The sequence below is a fragment of the Diadema setosum genome, chromosome 4 (assembly GCF_964275005.1).
Source record: "Diadema setosum chromosome 4, eeDiaSeto1, whole genome shotgun sequence".
In the NCBI taxonomy this organism is placed as follows: Eukaryota; Metazoa; Echinodermata; class Echinoidea; order Diadematoida; family Diadematidae; genus Diadema; species Diadema setosum.
The window spans coordinates 43,260,620-43,280,886 of record NC_092688.1 but is presented as its reverse complement, the minus strand read 5'-3'; the positions used below and the strand labels follow the sequence as shown (position 1 = coordinate 43,280,886).

At 39.8% G+C, this 20,267-nt stretch overlaps 1 protein-coding gene across 1 annotated transcript in view; it reads right to left on the bottom strand.

Annotated features, from left to right (window-relative positions):
- The window catches only part of LOC140227912 (uncharacterized), a 32,042-nt gene extending 12,335 nt beyond the window's left edge, over positions 1–19,707 (bottom strand). Inside the window, exons 1-3 of the mRNA XM_072308294.1 lie at positions 19,704–19,707; positions 18,469–18,783; positions 13,400–13,705 (exon numbers count right to left, since the gene is read on the bottom strand). Of these exons, the coding sequence (XP_072164395.1) occupies positions 13,400–13,705; positions 18,469–18,783; positions 19,704–19,707 (625 nt within the window). The remainder of the gene's footprint in view (positions 1–13,399; positions 13,706–18,468; positions 18,784–19,703) is intronic.
- Positions 19,708–20,267: the final 560 nt, after the last annotated feature.

Sequence of the window (20,267 nt, the reverse complement as noted above, 5' to 3'; positions counted from 1 at the left end):
AAAAGAGCAGCCCCTATCAGGGAGAAACAGAATGCAAGATATCGCACTGTTCGACAAGTTATACGCAAGTTTTCGTTTATGTCTACCGGTGCAATATGTACAGTAAACATAATTTATATTAGTTTTGAGCACTAGCAGTCGACCAATTATTCGCGCTCGCTTGCGCATTGGCGCTGCTCACGCACTGCCATGCAATGCAATACATGCAAAGCATGTACAGTGTAATTGCTTTTCGTTTGCTTGCGATCGGCGGTCATGCCAGACAAGAAGCATTGATAGAAGCGCACGCATTTCTGGGTCATTTTACTCATGATTTTTTAACGCAAGATCGATCCGATCCTGGCTTCGCAGCAGCGTGGCAGTTGACATGTTAGAACTAATTTACTTGTGTCGATTTTCAGAAAAAGTAAAAACATATTCACATTCAGCGATACAGTAAATGGATCTGATTGCGTTTATTTTCATTTTACACAGTCATTTCACAAATGAATATTTTCATTCGTTCAGAATGGTCTCATAATGAAGATAGGCGCAAAAAGGATCACGAAATCGGCCCTTCCGTATACTTTCTAAGAACGCATGCACAAATTGTGAAGAGATAATACTAGGGAGAAAAAAAAATCATGAAATTATCGCAGTCCCGCTTACATATTTGAGGTAGAAATCGTCCCAAAAAGGATCATGAATTCGGCTGGCCGCGTCGTACATCTTTCAAAAGCTTATGTACGAAATGCGAAGAGATATAAAGGAGGAAAAAAAAAATGAAGGACACATTTGGTGAGTGCATCATAAAAGATTACAGCCGAATAACAATTCATGAAATCTACGCATTCCCGTTGAAATTTGAGGAAATACTTGTAGTAATAGGCGCAAAAAGGATTTTGAATTCAGTCCTGCATGCCGTGTTGGTTATCAAAAACGCATGCACAAATGCGACGAGATTATCGGGAGAAAAATAAAAAACACATTTTTACCCTTCTGGCGCGTGCATTACAAAAGATTATATCCGAAGTAATTCATGAAATCGCCACAATCCCGCTGATATTTGAGGTAGAAATAGGCGCAAAAAGGATCGTGAATTCGGCCGTGTCGTATACCTTTTAAGAACGTATGTACGAAATGGGAAGAGATTAGCGGGAGAAAAATAAAGGACACATTTTCACCCCTTTTGGCGCTTGCATCAAATAGATTACAGCCGAATAGTAATTCATGAAAATTTCGCAATCCCGTTGGAATTTGAGTAACAATAGTAGACGCAAAAAGAATCTCGAATTCGGCCCTGCATGCAGTGTATAATTTTGAAAACGCATGCACAAATGCGAAGAGATTATCGGGAGAAAAATAAAGAACGCATTTTCAACACTTCTGGTGCATGTTATCACAAAAATTACAGCCGAAATAATTTATCGCAATCCCGCTGATATTTGATGTAGAAATAGGCGCTAAAAGGATCGTGAATTCGGCCGTGTCGTATACGCATGTACGAAATGCGAAGTGATCATTGGGAGAAACATACAGGGCACATTTTCAACCCCTTTCGGCCCGTGCATCATAAAGATTACAGCCGAATAATAATTCATAAAATCATCGCAATGCCGTTGAAGTTTGAGGAAACAATAGGCGCAAAAAGAATCATGATTTTTGGCCGTGTCGTGTATCTTTTAAGAACGCATTTACGAAATGCGAAGAGTTTTTTTGGGGGAAGAATAAAGGACACTTTTCAACCCCTTTTGGCGCGTGTATCATGAAAGATTACATCCGAAGTAATACATGAAATCATCGCAGTCCCGCTGATATTTGAAGTAGAAATAGGCGCAAAAAGGATCGTGAATTCGGCCGTGTCGTATACCTTTCAAGAACGCATGTACGGAATGCGAGGAGATTATGGGGAGAAAAATAAAGAACGCATTTTCAACCATATAGCTGGTGCGTGCATCACAAAAGATTACATCCGAAGTAATTCATGAAATCGCCACAATTCGGCTGATATTTGATGTAGAAATAGGCGCTAAAAGGATCGTGAATTCGGCCGTGTCGTATACGCACTTACAAAATGCGAAGAGATTATTGGGAGAAAAAGACAGGACACATTTTCAACCCCTTTTGGCCTGTGCATCATAAAGATTACAGCCGAATAATAATTCATAAAATCATCGCAATCCCGTTGAAGTTTGAGGAAAAAATAGGCGCAAAAAGAATCATGATTTTTGGCCGTGTCGTATATCTTTTAAGAGCGCATTTACGAAATGCGAAGAGTTTATCGGGGAAAAATAAAGGACTTTTTTTCAACCCCTTTTGGCGCGTGTATCATAAAAGATTACAGTCGAAGTAAATCATGAAATCATCGCAATCCCGCTGATATTTGAGGTAGAAATAGGCGCAAAAAGGATCGTGAATTCGGCCGTGTCGTATACCTTTCAAGAACGCATGTACGGAATGCGAAGAGATTATGGGGAGAAAAATAAAGAACGCATTTTCAACCATATAGTTGGTGCGTGCATCACAAAAAAAAAAAAAATACATCCGAAGTAATTCATGAAATCGCCACTATTCCGCTGATATTTGAGGTAGAAATAGGCGCAAAAAGTATCATGAATTCGGCCGTGTGGAACATCTTTTAGGAACGCACTTACGAAATGCGAAGAGTTTATCGGAGAAAAATAAACAACGCATTTTCAACCATTCTAGCCGGTGCGTGCATCACAAAAAAAAAAAAAAAAAAAAAATTACATCCGAAGTAATTCATGAAATCGCCACTATTCCGCTGATATTTGAGGTAGAAATAGGCGCAAAAAGTATCATGAATTCGGCCGTGTGGTACATCTTTTAAGAAGCACTTACGAAATTCGAAGAGTTAATCGGGAAAAGATAAAGGACACATTTTCAACCCCTTTTGGCGCGTGCATCATAAAATATTACAGCCGAAGTAATTTATGAAATCGTCACAATCCCGCTAATATTTGAGGTGGAAATGGGCGCAAAAAGGATTGCGACTTCGGCCCTGCATGTTGTGTACCTTTCAAGAACGCACGCACAAATGCGAATATATATAGATTATCGGGAGAAAAATAAAGAACCCCTTGTAGCGCGTGCATCAGAAAATATCACAGCTAAAATTATTCATTAAATCGTCGCAATCCAACTGACCACCAAGAGCAGGTTACGCAGCAAATTCGTGCGCCAATGTTAAGAAAAAGTCACAAACGCATTGGATACAATCTGATTTTGTTCATTATCATTTTACACTGTTATTCACAAACAAACATTCTATTTTTTTCCTATTTTTTTAATTTCTTGTCAATAAATAATGCAAGTTAAAAAAAAAACATTAATCTGTAAAATGTACATGGGGGGGGGGGGTACGTCCATAAAAAACAAGAAAATAAGTTTGCAAGTCATTTAATGTTTTTTTAGATTGTCGTTGTTGACCGGTAAATTTTCTGTTCGGACCAGTAAAAAATGGTAAAACGGGGCATTTACCGGCCCGACAGAGACAGGTTGGACCGGCAGAAAAAATGGGTTAGTGTGCAGCCCTGCCATACCCCATGTCAGGATCACTACACAGTAGGAACAGCACTCGGAGTCGGAGACAGAAAGGGTAGGCCAAAGTGAAAACATTCTTTGCTAAAATCCTCTGTAGGATAATAATGATGATATTGAATGTCCTATTTTCGATTAATACAAGGAAATATTGGACTCGCTAAGCAAAATATTGGACTCGTCTTCGACTCGTCCAATATTTGTGCGTAGCTCGTCCAATATTTCCTTGTATTAATCTCAAGGCCATCCAATATTATATAATTATCATCTATATAGGATGTTTTAGCGGCGCATTAAAAACGCGTATTGTAGTCAACTCAATTTTTACCGTTCAATATCGGAGCATATTGAACGAATCGCATAGACCAACGTATTAATTCCCCATAGGCTACCGTTGTTACTTGCCGTTCAAGATCACGCGATATTCAATTCTGTCTCGTTTATTGCGTGAGCGCTCGCTGAATGCGCAAATACTTGCTACTAGTGCGCGTCATTTGTTACATTTTTCACAAGCGCGCAAACATCTTGATAGTTGTTTGTTTCAATACGCAGTTTTAGGGGCTTCCCCTTTTCAGCGCTGGGATGGGACTGCCGAGTCAACTTCAAAGACGAGTAGAAGCCGGGTAATTTTGTGCAGCTCATGGTTGCTCTACTTGATTGTATAGATGATAATAATTATATTGGATGGCCTTGATTCATGGAATACCAGGGAATATTGCACTCGTTAGAGTCAATATTGCACTCATCTTCGATTCGTGCAATATTGGCCCTAACTCGTGCAATATTCCCTGGTATCCCATTCATAGCCATCCAATATAATATAAATATCAAGCAGAATCATGATTATTCCATTGGCCTAATTAACCTAGAGGTACATGTGACAACAGTGTTTAGGGGATCGAAAAAAAAAATCAAACGAAAGAAAATCACAGGATATCTCAAAAGTAATATTCTATTCATCTATAGTAGTATGTGACGACATGGCCACTCTAGCAGCTATGAAATTGACACTGACAGCAAACGCTTGCTTTGTCTTTTTTTCAAAAGTAACATGACATTTTCTTCTATACATATTACTGTAAAGATCAAATGTCATCATTTTCAAGCTTATCCCTCCTCTGGCTTTCAAGTTTGGGAGGTTTTTGTTGTTGTTGTTGTTGTTGTTGTTTTTTTTTTTTTAGAAAATCCTTCTAATTTTTCTTTTTTTTTCTGATGGTCAAATGCATGGATTAGGTTGTTTTTTTTTAGAAAATCCTTCTAATTTTTCATTTTTTTTTCTGATGGTCAAATGCATGGATTAGGTTGGGTTTTTTTTAACACAAATTTGCAATGTTTGGGGTACAAAAGGGCCTAAAAACAGATATTAGCCTGAAATATGACATCCCTGCATCTGCTGATTTGATTCCTGACTCACTAGATTATTGCAATGGTCACTTGAATATATATGTTTTCATCAATAACAACTGTTCCCATCAGGCTGATGAGAGAATAATGTACAAACTGCCTTGCAATCCTAATGTACGTATCCTTCTGACCAACCCGAATTTGCCTATTTAACCCTTCATGACAGCACTGAAGTACTTAACTAGGGGCATTATCTGGCTCTGGTCTACAGGTCAGAATAATATAACAGTGCTAGCTGTCAATGACAGTTATAGCCAGCGTGCTTAATCCAAGACACACCTCAATAGAAAATTTTGATGAAATCTGACTAATAACACACAGGAAATGTGGCTCTACAGCCTGGTTTACACAAAGGGGACAGCATCACCAACAACTATGATATTATAAATCTAGATTACTTAACCATGCATGCATCTCAACCCCAAGTTCAAATAAAATCCACTGAATAACCAGGAGGTGGTTGCTCTAACAATATTTGTCATGAAATATACTTAATGCAGCACCACATAGAAATCTGACAGGGTGTGGATGGCAGGCTAATGTCCCTGAATTCACAGTATCTTCCACAGACTCTGTGTCTCCAAGGAGGTACCAGCCTAATACCTTCTTGATATCTAAAGGATGCATTTGGTATGATACGTGCTGGTATTCCCCTGAGACCAACATTCAGGATAAAATTGTAGCACTGTACTGGCTTAGCCGTAATTCTACACTCCTTGGAGTGAGCCATTGTTTTCCTTCCTTGAATGATTTTTTTATCAGTGACTGCATAACAAACTGCCACAGGCATTCAAAATTAAAAGCAAAATTTAGTGGAATTCTATCAATATTTACTGCACATTGTGGCTTTGTAATGTACTTGCCAAGCAGTGAGTTACATGTATCAACATCCAAGGAAAGCAGGCACATAACTCCGTAATATTCAACAGAGCCACCACGATGGGTCACAAAAGTCAGCAAACTTGGATGGCCAACACTGAAAACACTGAGCTTGAAATAGTGATTGTCACAAATGTACACACAAGTAGTTATAATTATATGTACATGTATCAAGGTTGTATGCATGGTTGTTTTAATGTGCACATTGTATGTACACAGGGTGACCAGATTAATGGAGAATATTCTATATGATATAGATGTAGTACATACAGGTTGACCAGATCAGTGGAGAATTTTCTATGTGGTATACAATGTAGCTACAGTACATGTATGCATGTGACAGGAAATACATTATAGCTAACTCAATCTAGAATGATTTAACCCATTCCAGAAAATTCTAGGAAGTGCTGGCTGAGTGAGGCACTGCCCTTGTAGCCCAATGTGATTGGTAGTTAATTTTGGCAATGATGTTATGCACATATTAGGCAGTGAGTCATCCAGGATTCCTGGAATTTGGACTTGCTAGTATGTTCAGGTATGCAGCCCCAGGTTGGAGAAAATTACAGAATGTACTAGAAAGGGGTGAATGAATATATAAGCAGGAGAAATTCTGAGGTAGGCAGAGTACCCAACACCTCTGCTCTGAGAGTTACGTCACTTCTGGCTCTGAAGCGACTTGTTATAGTCAGTCCTGTGTTACCTGCTGACCTGCTATACAAACTGTGTTTGTGGAGATAAGGCCTGGGAGACATTTTGCCTGCAGAGAATTAATTTGCCTACATTGGAGAGAGACTCCATATTTTAGTGTCAACGGACATTATTACGGCAAAGCTGTGACGGGCTGGATTCCTTGCTGGACATTATAAAGTGAATCATCATTCAACGCATCAACTGGACGTGGTCGTCATAACGTTTGGATTTTGCACGTTTCGCCGTGGACATACACCTTGTTTATCGTGGACTTTACCCTGGATTTATAAAGTGGATTATTGCAACCAGTGCCTTTGGAGTTACGTCGGAGGAACCATTCATCGGTGCGTCAAGGATCATTCATCGGTGCATCGAACATCGTATCTGGACACTGTCAAAGGATTACTTGCTTTCAAATTTGGCTGTAAGTGATTTCACTACCGATTTATAATTGTTTTATTGATCATTATTGTACTGATGTGAAAACCGATTACGAGTCTGTACCCACAATATCACTGTTAATAAACCGCCTGAACATTAGTTGATTGTTTCATTTGTGCGATCATTCTCAGAGTGATTTTGGTCGTAACAAAATTGGGGGCTTGTCCGGGAAGTGAATTTAAAGCCAAAACTTAGAATTTGGAACGTTCCGGAATCCAGAATATTGGTACATACAAAATACCAGTTGAGTTGATTGTTCAATTGTATATTGTGTGTAATACATTGTGACAATGTCAATCAGTACAATGGATGTTCAGGCATTTGTTCAGAGGACAGATTTGTCCCTCAAAGATTTGCAAAGGTTACGCAAATGTGATTTGACTGCTATTGCACAGCATTTAAATGTAGATGTTCCACAAGGTGTAAGAAAGGCAGAGATTCTTGACTTAGTAGCTGGTCACATGGAGCTCACAGAAGAAATTGACCCTTCAGATCAAGCTCAAATGTCAGATCAAACACGGCTTGAGCTTGCTAAATTGGAAATGAAGGAGAGAGAAAGAGCAAGGGAAGTAGAACTGGAAAAAGAGAAGATGAGATTAGAAATGAAGAAACTTGAAATGGAACAGAAGAAATTTGAGGTGGAGCAGCAAGTGAAATTGCGTGAGATGGAAATGGCTCATGCACAAACTGTTGGAAATCGTGAAAAGGCTCCTCCTGAATTTGATTTGGCCAAGAACATTCGATTGGTGCCAAAGTTTGAAGAAAACAGAGTTGATGCATACTTTGTGTCATTTGAGAAGGTGGCTGACAGTTTGAACTGGCCACAGGAATTTTGGCCCATGCTCCTTTTAAAGTGTGTTTGTCGGCAAAGCCGCCGATGAGTACTCATCTCTCTCAAAAGAGCAATCACGTGACTATGCTACAGTCAAGAAGGCAGTGTTGAATGCTTATGAGTTGGTGCCAGAGGCATACAGACACAAGTTCAGAAATTCGTACCGCAAACCAGGCCAGACACATGTTGAGTTTGCTCGTGAAAAAGAAATGATGTTTGATAGGTGGTACAGGTCCCTGAAAGTGGATCAGGATTTTGATAACCTACGTGAGGTTGTTCTCTTGGAAGAATTCAAAAAGAGTGTTGCTTTCAGTGTGAGGTCGCATTTGGATGATCACAAAGTGACAAGTTTGCATAAAGCAGCCTTGATGGCTGATGAGTATGAGCTGACCCACAGAAATGACAACAGACCACCTTTCAGGAATTTCTCTGGAAATAAGAGAGACAAAAGTCAGTCAAGCAATCCAAAGAATGCTGGTCCTGAAAAAGGCACGAGTTCTGAAACTTCATTGGCACCAAAGCCTCAATCTGACAAAGGGTCCAGTACAAGTGCAAATGTCATCAAATGTTTTCATTGTAACAAGACAGGGCACATAAAGTCACAGTGTTGGAAGTTGCAAAACAAAACAAAGAAGGACATGGGATTTGTCATGTCAAAAAGTGTCCTACCCGAAAATAGTGTCCCGTTCAGTGAAACACAGGCCATTGAAAGTCAATCTCCGAAATTCAAAGATAGGATTAAGCAGGTGGATGAGAGCTATCGTAGCTTTTTGTTTGATGGTGAGGTGACCCCATGTACTTCTGGTGAGGCAGGTAAACCAGTAGTCATCCTGCGGGATACGGGGGCCTCTCAGTCGTTGATGGTGGATGGTGGAATGACTTTTCCACCAGATAGTGCAGTGAATGCAAAAGTCTTGATTCAGACTGTTGATGGCAGTTATATGTCAGTACCACTGTATAGAGTGGATTTGAAGTGTGACCTAGTTTCTGGTCCTGTTACTGTTGGAGTTGTTCCTGAGTTGCCCATGGCAGGCATTGACTTTTTGTTGGGGAATGACTTGGCTGGGGATAAGGTGGTTGCGTCTCCAGTTGTTTCGGATAAACCAGTGGTGGTTGCTGAAACTGAGCAGTTGCAGGAGGAGTTTCCTGGGATTTTCCCAGATTGTGTTGTGACTAGGTCTCAGGCTCGTAGAGCTGTTCAAGATGATGCGGATTCTGTTGATGTGGAGGAGAATTCCGGTGTTTGGTTGGCAGAAACCTTTTTCAAGGATTTGAATGATGGGGTTGCTGCATTAGGCTCCGAGGCTAACAGTGATGGGCTGTTTAGCAAGTCTTCCTTGGTTGAAGCACAGCAGGCAGACTCTGAGTTGAAAGGCTTGTCTCAGACGGCGTGTTCTGAGGCTGAGGCTGAAAAGGTCCCTGAGTGCTATTATGTCAAAGATGGCATTTTGATGAGGAAGTGGAGACCTCCCCATAGGCCAGCTGATGAGGATTGGACGGTGGTCCGTCAAGTTGTTGTCCCTCCCTGTTACCGCGGTGAGATCTTGAGGATTGCTCACGAGTTACCAGTTGGCGGCCATTTAGGCGTCAGAAAGACAAAGGATCGGATCATGAGGCATTTCTATTGGCCAGGGTTGAATGTGGATGTGGCTGAGTTTTGCAAGACTTGTCATACATGTCAAGTGGCTGGTAAACCACAGCATTCAGTGAAGCCGGCGCCATTGATTCCGATACCTGCGTTTGATGAACCATTCAGTCGGGTTCTAGTCGACTGTGTTGGACCTTTGCCTAGGACTAGGTCGGGTCATAAGTACCTCTTGACAATCATGGATATGTCTACACGGTTTCCAGAAGCTATCCCATTGAGAAATATCACTGCAAAGACTGGTAGATGCTCTAGTGCAGTTTTTCACTAGGTATGGGTTGCCCAAGGAAGTGCAGTCTGACCAAGGGTCAAATTTCATGTCAGGCATATTTCAAGAGGTGATGTATCGTTTGGGTGTGAAGCAGCTGAAGTCATCAGCTTATCATCCCCAATCCCAAGGTACGTTGGAGCGCTACCACCAGACCCTAAAGACAATGATTAGGGCATTTTGTGAGGAGTATCCCGAGGATTGGGATAAGGGCATCCCTTTCCTCCTGTTTGCAACGAGGGACTCCCCAAATGAGTCGACGGGTTTCAGCCCATTTGAGTTGGTGTACGGTCATGAAGTTAGGGGCCCACTGAAGCTCATCAAAGAGAAATTCATGACTGAGGATGATGAGGTCCACCTACTTGACTATGTGTCAAAGTTTCGTGAAAGGCTTTCAAAGGCTTGTGAGGTAGCTAGGGAACACTTGAAAGTGTCACAAGACTCTATGAAGAGAAAGGCAGACAAATATGCCAGAGCACGAACCTTCAAACCAGGTGACAAAGTTCTTGTACTGCTGCCCATACAAGGTGAACCACTGAAAGCCAAGTTCAGTGGCCCATACTGTGTCAAAAAGAAACTCAATGATGTGAACTATGTGATTAGTACGCCAGACAGACGAAAAGATCAGAGGGTGTGTCATGTAAACATGCTGAAAGAGTACTATGAGAGAAAGGCTAGTCAGCCTGTAGGTGTAGCTCAGGTGGTAGAAGAGGAAGTAGATGAAGAGGGAGAAGCTCAATATGAGAATGGAAGTGAGCCCTCTAGTGCCAGGTTGTCTAACTCAGAGATGTTAGGGAAAGTAGATGAGGCACTGAACTACCTACCTGAAAATCAGAGGAAAGATGTGACTAGTCTTGTTACATGAGTACAAAGAAGTGTGTAAAGACAAACCAGGTTGCACCCCTCTGGCTGTACATGATGTTGATGTAGGAGATGCTGACCCTATCAAGCAAAACCCTTACAGGTTAAACCCGAGCAAACTGCAAAAAGTACGGGAAGAGGTTCAGTACATGTTAGACAATGACATAATAGAACCGAGTAAAAGCAGTTGGAGCTCCCCAATCGTCATGGTGCCCAAACCGGATGGGTCTCAAAGATTCTGTATAGACTACAGAAAGGCGAATGCCGTGACGAAAACAGACTCTTTCCCCATTCCCAGACTAGAAGACTGCATTGACTGGGTCGGAAATTCTGCATATGTCATGAAAATAGACCTTCTAAAGGGATACTGGCAAGTGCCCTTAACCGACAAAGCCAGGGAGATTTCTGCCTTTGCTACACCAGATGGCTTGTTCCAATGCAAAGTAATGCCATTTGGCATGAAAAATGCTCCGGCCACCTTCCAACGGCTGACAAACCAAATCATTGCCGGACTTGACAACTGTGTAGTATACATTGATGACATCCTAGTGTATAGTGACACGTGGGAAGAGCACATTACACACTTGCGGCAACTCTTTGATCGACTCAAGGAGGCTGGATTGGTGATTAATCTGGCAAAGAGTGAATTTGCAAAGGCCAAAGTGGTGTATCTCGGGCATGTAGTCGGTCAGGGACAGGTATTGCCAAGAGAAGCCAAGGTAGAAGTTATACTAGGCTTTCCCATCCCCCAATCCAAGAAGGAGTTGCTCAGATTCCTGGGCATGGCTGGTTTCTACAGGAAATTTGTGCCAAATTTCAGCACTGTAGTCACCCCCCTAACAAACCTGCTGAAGGGTAAGGCAAAGTACACCTGGACTGATGAGTGTCAAAGGGCCTTCGAGAAACTAAAAGCAGTCCTTGCTAATGAGCCTGTTCTGGCAGCTCCTGACTTCCAAAAGCCATTCAAAGTGGCAATCGATGCTAGTGATGTAGGAGTGGGAGCGGTTTTGCTCCAAGAAGATGAAGAAGGCACTGAACGACCGGTTAGCTACTTTTCCAAAAAGTTGAACGCATACCAAAAGAAATACTCAACTATCGAGAAGGAGGCTCTCAGTCTCATCCTTGCCCTCCAGCAATATGAAGTGTACTTGACAAATAGCAACGGGGAGATCACGGTCTATACTGACCACAACCCCTTGGTCTTTTTAGACCGGTTCAAAATGAAGAACAATAGACTGTTCAGATGGAGCATGATGACGCAGCCATACGCACTCAAAATCAAACATGTGGCAGGCAAAAATAATGTAATTGCTGACGCTTTGTCAAGAGTGTAACATGAAGAGAGTATCAAAGGTGAAAAGTTTTCACCGCATATCATGTACAGTGTATGTGTTTAGCATATCCATTAATGTATGCAAAACAGTTTGACATGATTGTATAAGCTTCGAGAATCCAAGCAATATCATTGTAAATGGTATCCATGAAAAGAGAACATGGAATTAATGCAGCTATTCAAAAGGCATGTGATAGTATGTGATTGTTGTTGCTTGATTTGGATTTTACCTCACATTCGTTGTAAATAACAATGAGAAATTGTGAAGGTAAAAGAAAGCCTTGCTACTGCAAGGCTTTCTTTTTTCCATGGGGGATGGTGTCACAAATGTACACACAAGTAGTTATATGTACATGTATCAAGGTTGTATGCATGGTTGTTTTAATGTGCACATTGTATGTACACAGGGTGACCAGATTAATGGAGAATATTCTATATGATATAGATGTAGTACATACAGGTTGACCAGATCAGTGGAGAATTTTCTATGTGGTATACAATGTAGCTACAGTACATGTATGCATGTGACAGGAAATACATTATAGCTAACTCAATCTAGAATGATTTAACCCATTCCAGAAAATTCTAGGAAGTGCTGGCTGAGTGAGGCACTGCCCTTGTAGCCCAATGTGAATGGTAGTTAATTTTGGCAATGATGTTATGCACATATTAGGCAGTGAGTCATCCAGGATTCCTGGAATTTGGACTTGCTAGTATGTTCAGGTATGCAGCCCCAGGTTGGAGAAAATTACAGAATGTACTAGAAAGGGGTGAATGAATATATAAGCAGGAGAAATTCTGAGGTAGGCAGAGTACCCAACACCTCTGCTCTGAGAGTTACGTCACTTCTGGCTCTGAAGCGACTTGTTATAGTCAGTCCTGTGTTACCTGCTGACCTGCTATACAAACTGTGTTTGTGGAGATAAGGCCTGGGAGACAGTTTGCCTGCAGAGAATTAATTTGCCTACATTGGAGAGAGACTCCATATTTTAGTGTCAACGGACATTATTACGGCAAAGCTGTGACGGGCTGGATTCCTTGCTGGACATTATAAAGTGAATCATCATTCAACGCATCAACTGGACGTGGTCGTCATAACGTTTGGATTTTGCACGTTTCGCCATGGACATACACCTTGTTTATCGTGGACTTTACCCTGGATTTATAAAGTGGATTATTGCAACCAGTGCCTTTGGAGTTACGTCGGAGGAACCATTCATCGGTGCGTCAAGGATCATTCATCGGTGCATCGAACATCGTATCTGGACACTGTCAAAGGATTACTTGCTTTCAAATTTGGCTGTAAGTGATTTCACTACCGATTTATAATTGTTTTATTGATCATTATTGTACTGATGTGAAAACCGATTACGAGTCTGTACCCACAATATCACTGTTAATAAACCGCCTGAACATTAGTTGATTGTTTCTTTTGTGCGATCATTCTCAGAGTGATTTTGGTCGTAACATGATGCTATGAAAGAGGGGAAATAGGCATGATCTTACCATAGGTGTGACAATACACTGTATGCAGGACACTTCCTGTCATTTCAATGCCAGGCTGGTAACACTTGTAGACTCCTTCATCATTAGGTGATATCTCCTCAATTGTTAGTGAGAAGTCATCAGAGTCAACTGTGTACCCAGGAGTTGTGGTGCCATGGTGAAAGGTTGCATTGGGTGAGCCCTGCGACAAGCCATGTGAATATTTCTTCCAGTAGGCATTGGTATGATTTCTGGTATCACTTGATGAGGGACATGGAAATGTCACACTCTCACCAACATGGCCTTTGATTGTCTCATTTGATGTCTCTGTCAAAATCAAAAAGAAGTTAATCAAAATAAATTTTACACTTACCACACATCTCCAGCATGCACAAAGGTAAAATTCCTAGATGATTACTGTATCTGCCAATATTAGTTAACAAACTGTTTAACGCAATCTTCATCACACTCCAAATATGTAAATGCAAAGGAGGGATCAGCTTCTAGCTGACACCCTTCTTGATAGCTTTGCAACTCCTATATCTTGAAAACATCCAACAATATTTGAGGATACCAAAAGAAGATGGAGTGAACAATGAAGACACAATTTGTCTCAGACCCTGGAAAGAATGTGTCAAATTGGTAATATGTTATGTAATGTATGCATGGCTCCAATCATGGGCACCCTAAGGCCCTGGAAAATATTAATCTTCATAGAAAGAAAGAAAAAAATTCACATGATAAAACTTTTTGCATCTGTAAAAGGAAACATAAAAAAAACCTAGAATAACTTGAAATCATAGCTCATCTTTTTCTCTTCTGAATTTTCTCACTGAACTTTTAAACGCCAAAATGAGCGTGTTTGAAGCACAAAATGCTGCACACAAGAAGATTTCTATTCTTTATAATTGTAATAAACTGATTTCAATGTGATTAGAATAACTTTGAAACGATGAAAGAATGCCAATATTGTGTGTCTGATTATCATTTTTGCATGAACTTTTCTTAAAGAATTAATTGCCTGTCAAAATATGAGTTTGCTGGCATAACTCTTGCTGTCCTCCAATTTGGTCATAACTTTTTACTCTTATTTTCTACGCAACTACTGTATCTCTTGCATATACATTTATGGCTGATTCTGGTCGTTGTGATAACTTGCAAAACTATCCCAAGAATATTTTTTACTCGATTTGCTTTTTTTACTTTCAAAATATTAATTTGTAAAGTATTATTTCATTTGGGGTCCTTGCATTATACACACAAATACATTTTCTTTTTCATGAAAATAATTTATTTTCTGGAAATACGAATGTCACTGATGGGCATTGCTTATGACCTCTTTCTAAATTTGGCATGGTAACCTTTCACTTGCTGTTGTGTACAGCCCAACATGCGGTCACAAGCGTTTAGTGTCTTGGGTGTTATACACTGTATATGTTATTAATGCACACAAATTCTACGTTGGCAGTGTGTTGACTTGATTATTTCTCGCTATCATTATTGCCGAAGAAGATCAAGTCATTGCGTTGAAAGTAAGACCGACTGCGTACACATGTTTTTACCTCAATTAAATTAGTTATGGAGGAATTCATTAAAAGTGCAATTTGTGTTCATAACCAAGGACAATATTTTGATGTCCTTAGTTATGTACACAAATGGAATACTTGATTTTCAGACATCTACACTGACAACAATTGTTTTTTTCTAATCTAATAGTGCCAAGTCATTAGAATCATAGTATCATTAAGACAAGTCTAGTCTTTAGAATATTACACATCAGTTTCAGCACAAAATCAAAGTTATTATTTCCTGACATTGCATTCATATCCATGGACACCAAGTCACTGGCATCTTCGTGTTATGAACGCACATTCATCTAGTGCAGCAATTGTCATCAATAAAGTTAAAGTGTTTTATTGTCGAAATGGACTTGTTAGGTTTACATTTATTACAATGTCCTTGATCACTTTCATATATAGACTGAATCCAAAATACTTAAAAGTCATAAACTGTACACAAACTTTTCAGTGCATACAATTTACCCAGTGTCCTTGCAATATTTTACCGTAAGTAACCTGGAGATATGAATTCTTAGTTTGTGATTGCCCTGATACATGGGGCAATCACTGTTATTATGATAATAGCTTAATCCCCCCAAAGAGAACACTGAATTATGTACCCCATGTGTATGCAACTTATTTTCACTGAATGCGCGAGTTCAATGTGTGATTCCAATTCTGTGGATAATGGTTCAGGTCTGAAAATCTGTGTGTGTCCTTGAAAGTGTCAGGAATAGTACGAAAAAAAAAACGAAAAAAAAAACAAACTAGAAATGTCATATGCGACTGATATGCCTCCACTATTTGCATTATTCTCTGAATAGGTCTACAGAACATATGTTACCATCGTGAGACAACGATTTCATAGGATTGGCAAATAACGGACAAATTCAACAACCTCACCAATGTGACTGTAGTTTTTTCTTCAAGACAGACCAAGTCGTTTGAGGAGCCATTTTAAATGACGGGTAGAAATAATAATTCCGCACTCTGTTACAAGAACAGTCATTATGTCTTTATACAAAAGTCCCATTACGAAACAAACCTTAATCATAGCATTTTTTACTCCTTCTTGTCCGTCCATTTTTTTTTTTTTTACTGTAAGCTATGGTGACTATAACTTGTACTTGCAGCATAGTACAGGCAACATGTGTAGCTGTCTATGGTTGTACGCGTGGCATATACGGTATCGTATGTTGTTCAGCATTCTTTATTACATCAATAAACAATGTCACATGAAAGGCCTAGGTTACAGTTGCGTATACTCACAAACAAATTCACCAAAGATACATTTACACACAAATGAATTAAAATATGCAATACATATATTTCATTTCAAAACATACATTATCCAAATAATACAACTTCATCTCATTCTATTATTTTCATTTCTTCATGTTTTACATAAATCGTTCTCATAAAACCTTCTCTCTCTCCCTCTCCCTCTCTCTCTCTTCTCTCTCTGCCTTCCCCCTGCTTTTCTCATACCTTTCTTTTACTCCATTACCATTAATTCACTTTACACCTTCGTAACTTCTTCTCCAAAAACTCTACTTTTACTTTCTCAATAAAAATAACAATTAACAATGCCAAATCCTATAACATCACATCTACCACTAACAATGAACTAAATCTCAAATTCTTTTTGCCTTATATAAACCTAAACATGAAATCATAACACTAAAAAAAAAACTTTACTAATGATATAAATGAATATACAATCATCCTATCTAAAATCATCAACCGCCATACATTATATACTCATGGTAAATTGAACGCCAATACTTGTTTTCAACTTCACATTGTTGTAAAGCTTTAACATTCCACGTGGCTTCTCTATGTGCATTATAGATGGCATAAGAGGAAACAATAGATATTTTGGACAGGGCCTGGATGTGGGGTTTCGTTTTTGCTTGTTCGTCTGCGAATCTTAATATGGAACAGATATTCTTTTTGTTTTCTTTCGTAACTAGTCCTCGGGAGCCAATTGTGAAGCAAATGAGATCACACTTGTAACCATGGGATTCAATCCAGTCTGTTTGAAGGGGTGCATATTTTTCTTCTTTTCTTTTATTTGCATCTGTGACATTGGCTCAAATGGAACTGTCAACTCTGCAATAACAACTTGCTTATCTCTCTTGTTCACTATCACAATATCCGGGCGTTCTGCTGTAACCACAACATCAGGGGGTATGGTGCCACCGTTCACGCGATGACCATCTAAATCTGCATAAAAATCCATTTCCAGTACAAGTAATGTTATCGCTGATAACATTCTTCACATAATAAACTCAAAATGCTGTCATGTCTGTACATGTAACTATATCGCTCTTGTTCCAACGCTTTTTTACAATTGTTCAATATGTGGAAAAGAGATAATTAAGTCGGGGCCCCGTGATAATAAGTCGGGATCCGTGATAATAAGTCGGGGCCCCGAGATGATAAGTCGGGGCCCCGGGATAATAACACGGGGCCCCGTGATAACAAGTCGGGGCCCCGTGATAATAAGTCGGGGCCCCGTGATAATAAGTCGGGGCCCCGAGATCATAAGTCGGGGCCCCGAGATAAATTGAAAAAAAAAAAATTTCATGTCCCCTTAGGGGCTCCGTACTAGAGTACCGGTATACCTTGTAAAACATGGTAATGCATGTTACAGAAAATTTGAGACAAGTTAAGAATGGTGAAAAACAGCATCCAAAGCATGAACAAGACAATCCTTCTTTTATATTCCTGATGGGAGGATAAAATGTGTATTGTAAACATAGTGTTTAGGAAAAAAAAAATCCTTTGAATGTCTGACATCAATAAATTACACTGACAAAGATTTTTTTTTTTCCTTTCTGACAATAGTTTTTTTTTTTTTCCACTTCTATTTCTTACTGAGTGAGCCATCATTCCGACCTCATTTCCCTGAAGTCACTTTCAACTTAAATAACATATGCCACTGAAAAGATGAGCGGTAAGAATAATGTTCTGCACATTTTAATTTATAAATGCAGGCAAAATAGTCAACAACACAAAAATTTCAGAATTGCGCCGAGGTATTGGGTTTGACCCAACAGCGTGTGGAGCTAATAGCCCAGTGCTTCTGAACATTCCATTGATTGACTGAGAGCTGATTATCTCCTTTGTTGTGTGTCTATACATCATATTCAAGTTGCAAATGCAAAAGGGATTTTCTTTATAGGTCTTGTGCTTGCATGTACTCGCAATGTTGCAGGTTGAAAATATGAAAATGATTGGAAATGTGGGCCCATAGTCATTCTGACAAATCAAAATGTTTGGCACCTTTGGACATAATTGTGTGGAAGATAACCTTAGGATAGTGTATGCCAAATTTTGGGGTAAAATGAAATATATGAGGGAGAACAGTAATGCTGAGATCTTTATCTAGGCCCCTCAGTTGATGTCCTGAAAACCTAGACAAGCAAAATGAACACATTCCCCTGTAGATCACATTATCAGGTACAGTATTTAAAGAAACATGAGAGATGATCAGCAAGCTGTTGCTAATCACATTATCAATCTTACCATCAACTTGTAGGATTACATCGTGGGAAGAAGAGGCACTGGCATCGACACTTGTCACATAGCATTGGTATATGCCAGCATCCCTAAATGAAACTGATTTGACAGTAAGACTGAGGTCTGATGATATATTGTAGCGTGTAGATCCAAGATCGGAGACTACGTGTTTGACCATCTCTGCAATAAGCTCCTCAGACCCTTCTTCACTGATTTTTGCCCACCGCAGCAAAACCACGTCTGTAATACTGTGCTGATAGGGACAGGGCAGCATAGTGTTCTGTCCATGTTTGGCCTTCACCACTTCCGCAGCAGCACATCCTAGGCAGAAGAGATGGTAAAAATTGATCACACTAGAACAATCACTGAATTCAATGCATAATATCCCCACCAAAATCTGCGGAAGTTAGCTTAACATAAAGTATTTTCTAATTATTGCGTAACGCGTGGTCTTGTGAATGAGTATTATCAAATTATCACTCAAATCGCTGATTTTCATCGCATGTACGTCTTGCAAAGGAGCAAATCCGGTGTTGTCAACCCCGGTTGTCAACGCAACGGTACATTGCTAATACACATGCGATTCGCACTGTACTGAAGTTTTGCCACTCTTAGTAATGGCGGCCGGATCAGGCTCCATGCGATCACAGAGCCTCAACGTCCACGCGTATGACGAGTCCGCACTCTAGTACGCATAATACAGCTCTTAAATGTGCTTAAAGCACAGCAGGGAGCACCGCGATTGATCTGAATGTAGCTATCTCATAGTAACCAGGGCAAGTTCTTCTATGGTGTCTTTAAAAAGATAATACTTTTCCACCTATCTCTCGGCTTCTACAGAGTCTTCTTCTTCTTCTGATTAAGTCTGCCTCCGACCTTCAATAGGCTGAAGATTCTTACAGACTGTGCTACAGTATTTACATGATAATACAGTTTATTTACAGATATTTACAAGCACATAGAAAATTTGAAGAAAATAAAGTTAACTAGCCACTGTGATTATAACCATGTGCCATGGTAGAAACCCCCTAAGTGCCACATTATTCTGAGACACGAACATTGCATGCTTTGAGAAAACATTATGTTTTCTTAAATCTGTGTAAATTTTATAGATTTCTGTTAAGCTTGACATTTGGTCAACAAAGTTGTAAAGAAAATTAATGCCAGGCTTTTCCTTTATGAAATTGTACTACAAATATATGCAGGGCTGCCAACTCTAACGCATCGAGCACGAGACTCACTCATTTTGGTCCTTTCTCACTCTAAAACTTTATTTCATTTGCATGCATTTCTATTGATCTCACTCATTTTTACTCCTAAATTATAGCACTGGCCTATGGGAGTCTCACTCTCAACTAGTTTCCAGTGTTGGCAGCCCTGGTATGATTGTTTTTGCTTTCAGATGGCCATGTGAGCTACATTATTGCACACAAAACAATGATTAAACTTAGAACGCAAATCCAGTTCGGAACACATAAAATGCAAGCTTTGTGTGAGAAGAACAATATTGCAAGAAACGGCTTCAATGTAGTGCATGTGGCATTTGGTGATTTATCGATCAGTTTGGGCGTGTTTGGGCGTTTGAGCAGAATATGCGAAGTTGGCACTCCAGGCGTGCGAACATGGAACATAAAGGCCCGAATTCACGATGGCGGTACAAATGAAACCATGGTTTAAACCATGGACAAAAACCATGGAGCGCCAAGTGTCGCATGGAATATTTCGTTACGAAATCAATCATTTCGTTGATGAAATGATTATTTTGTAACAAAATGACAACATTCTGTAACTAAATGAACATTTCG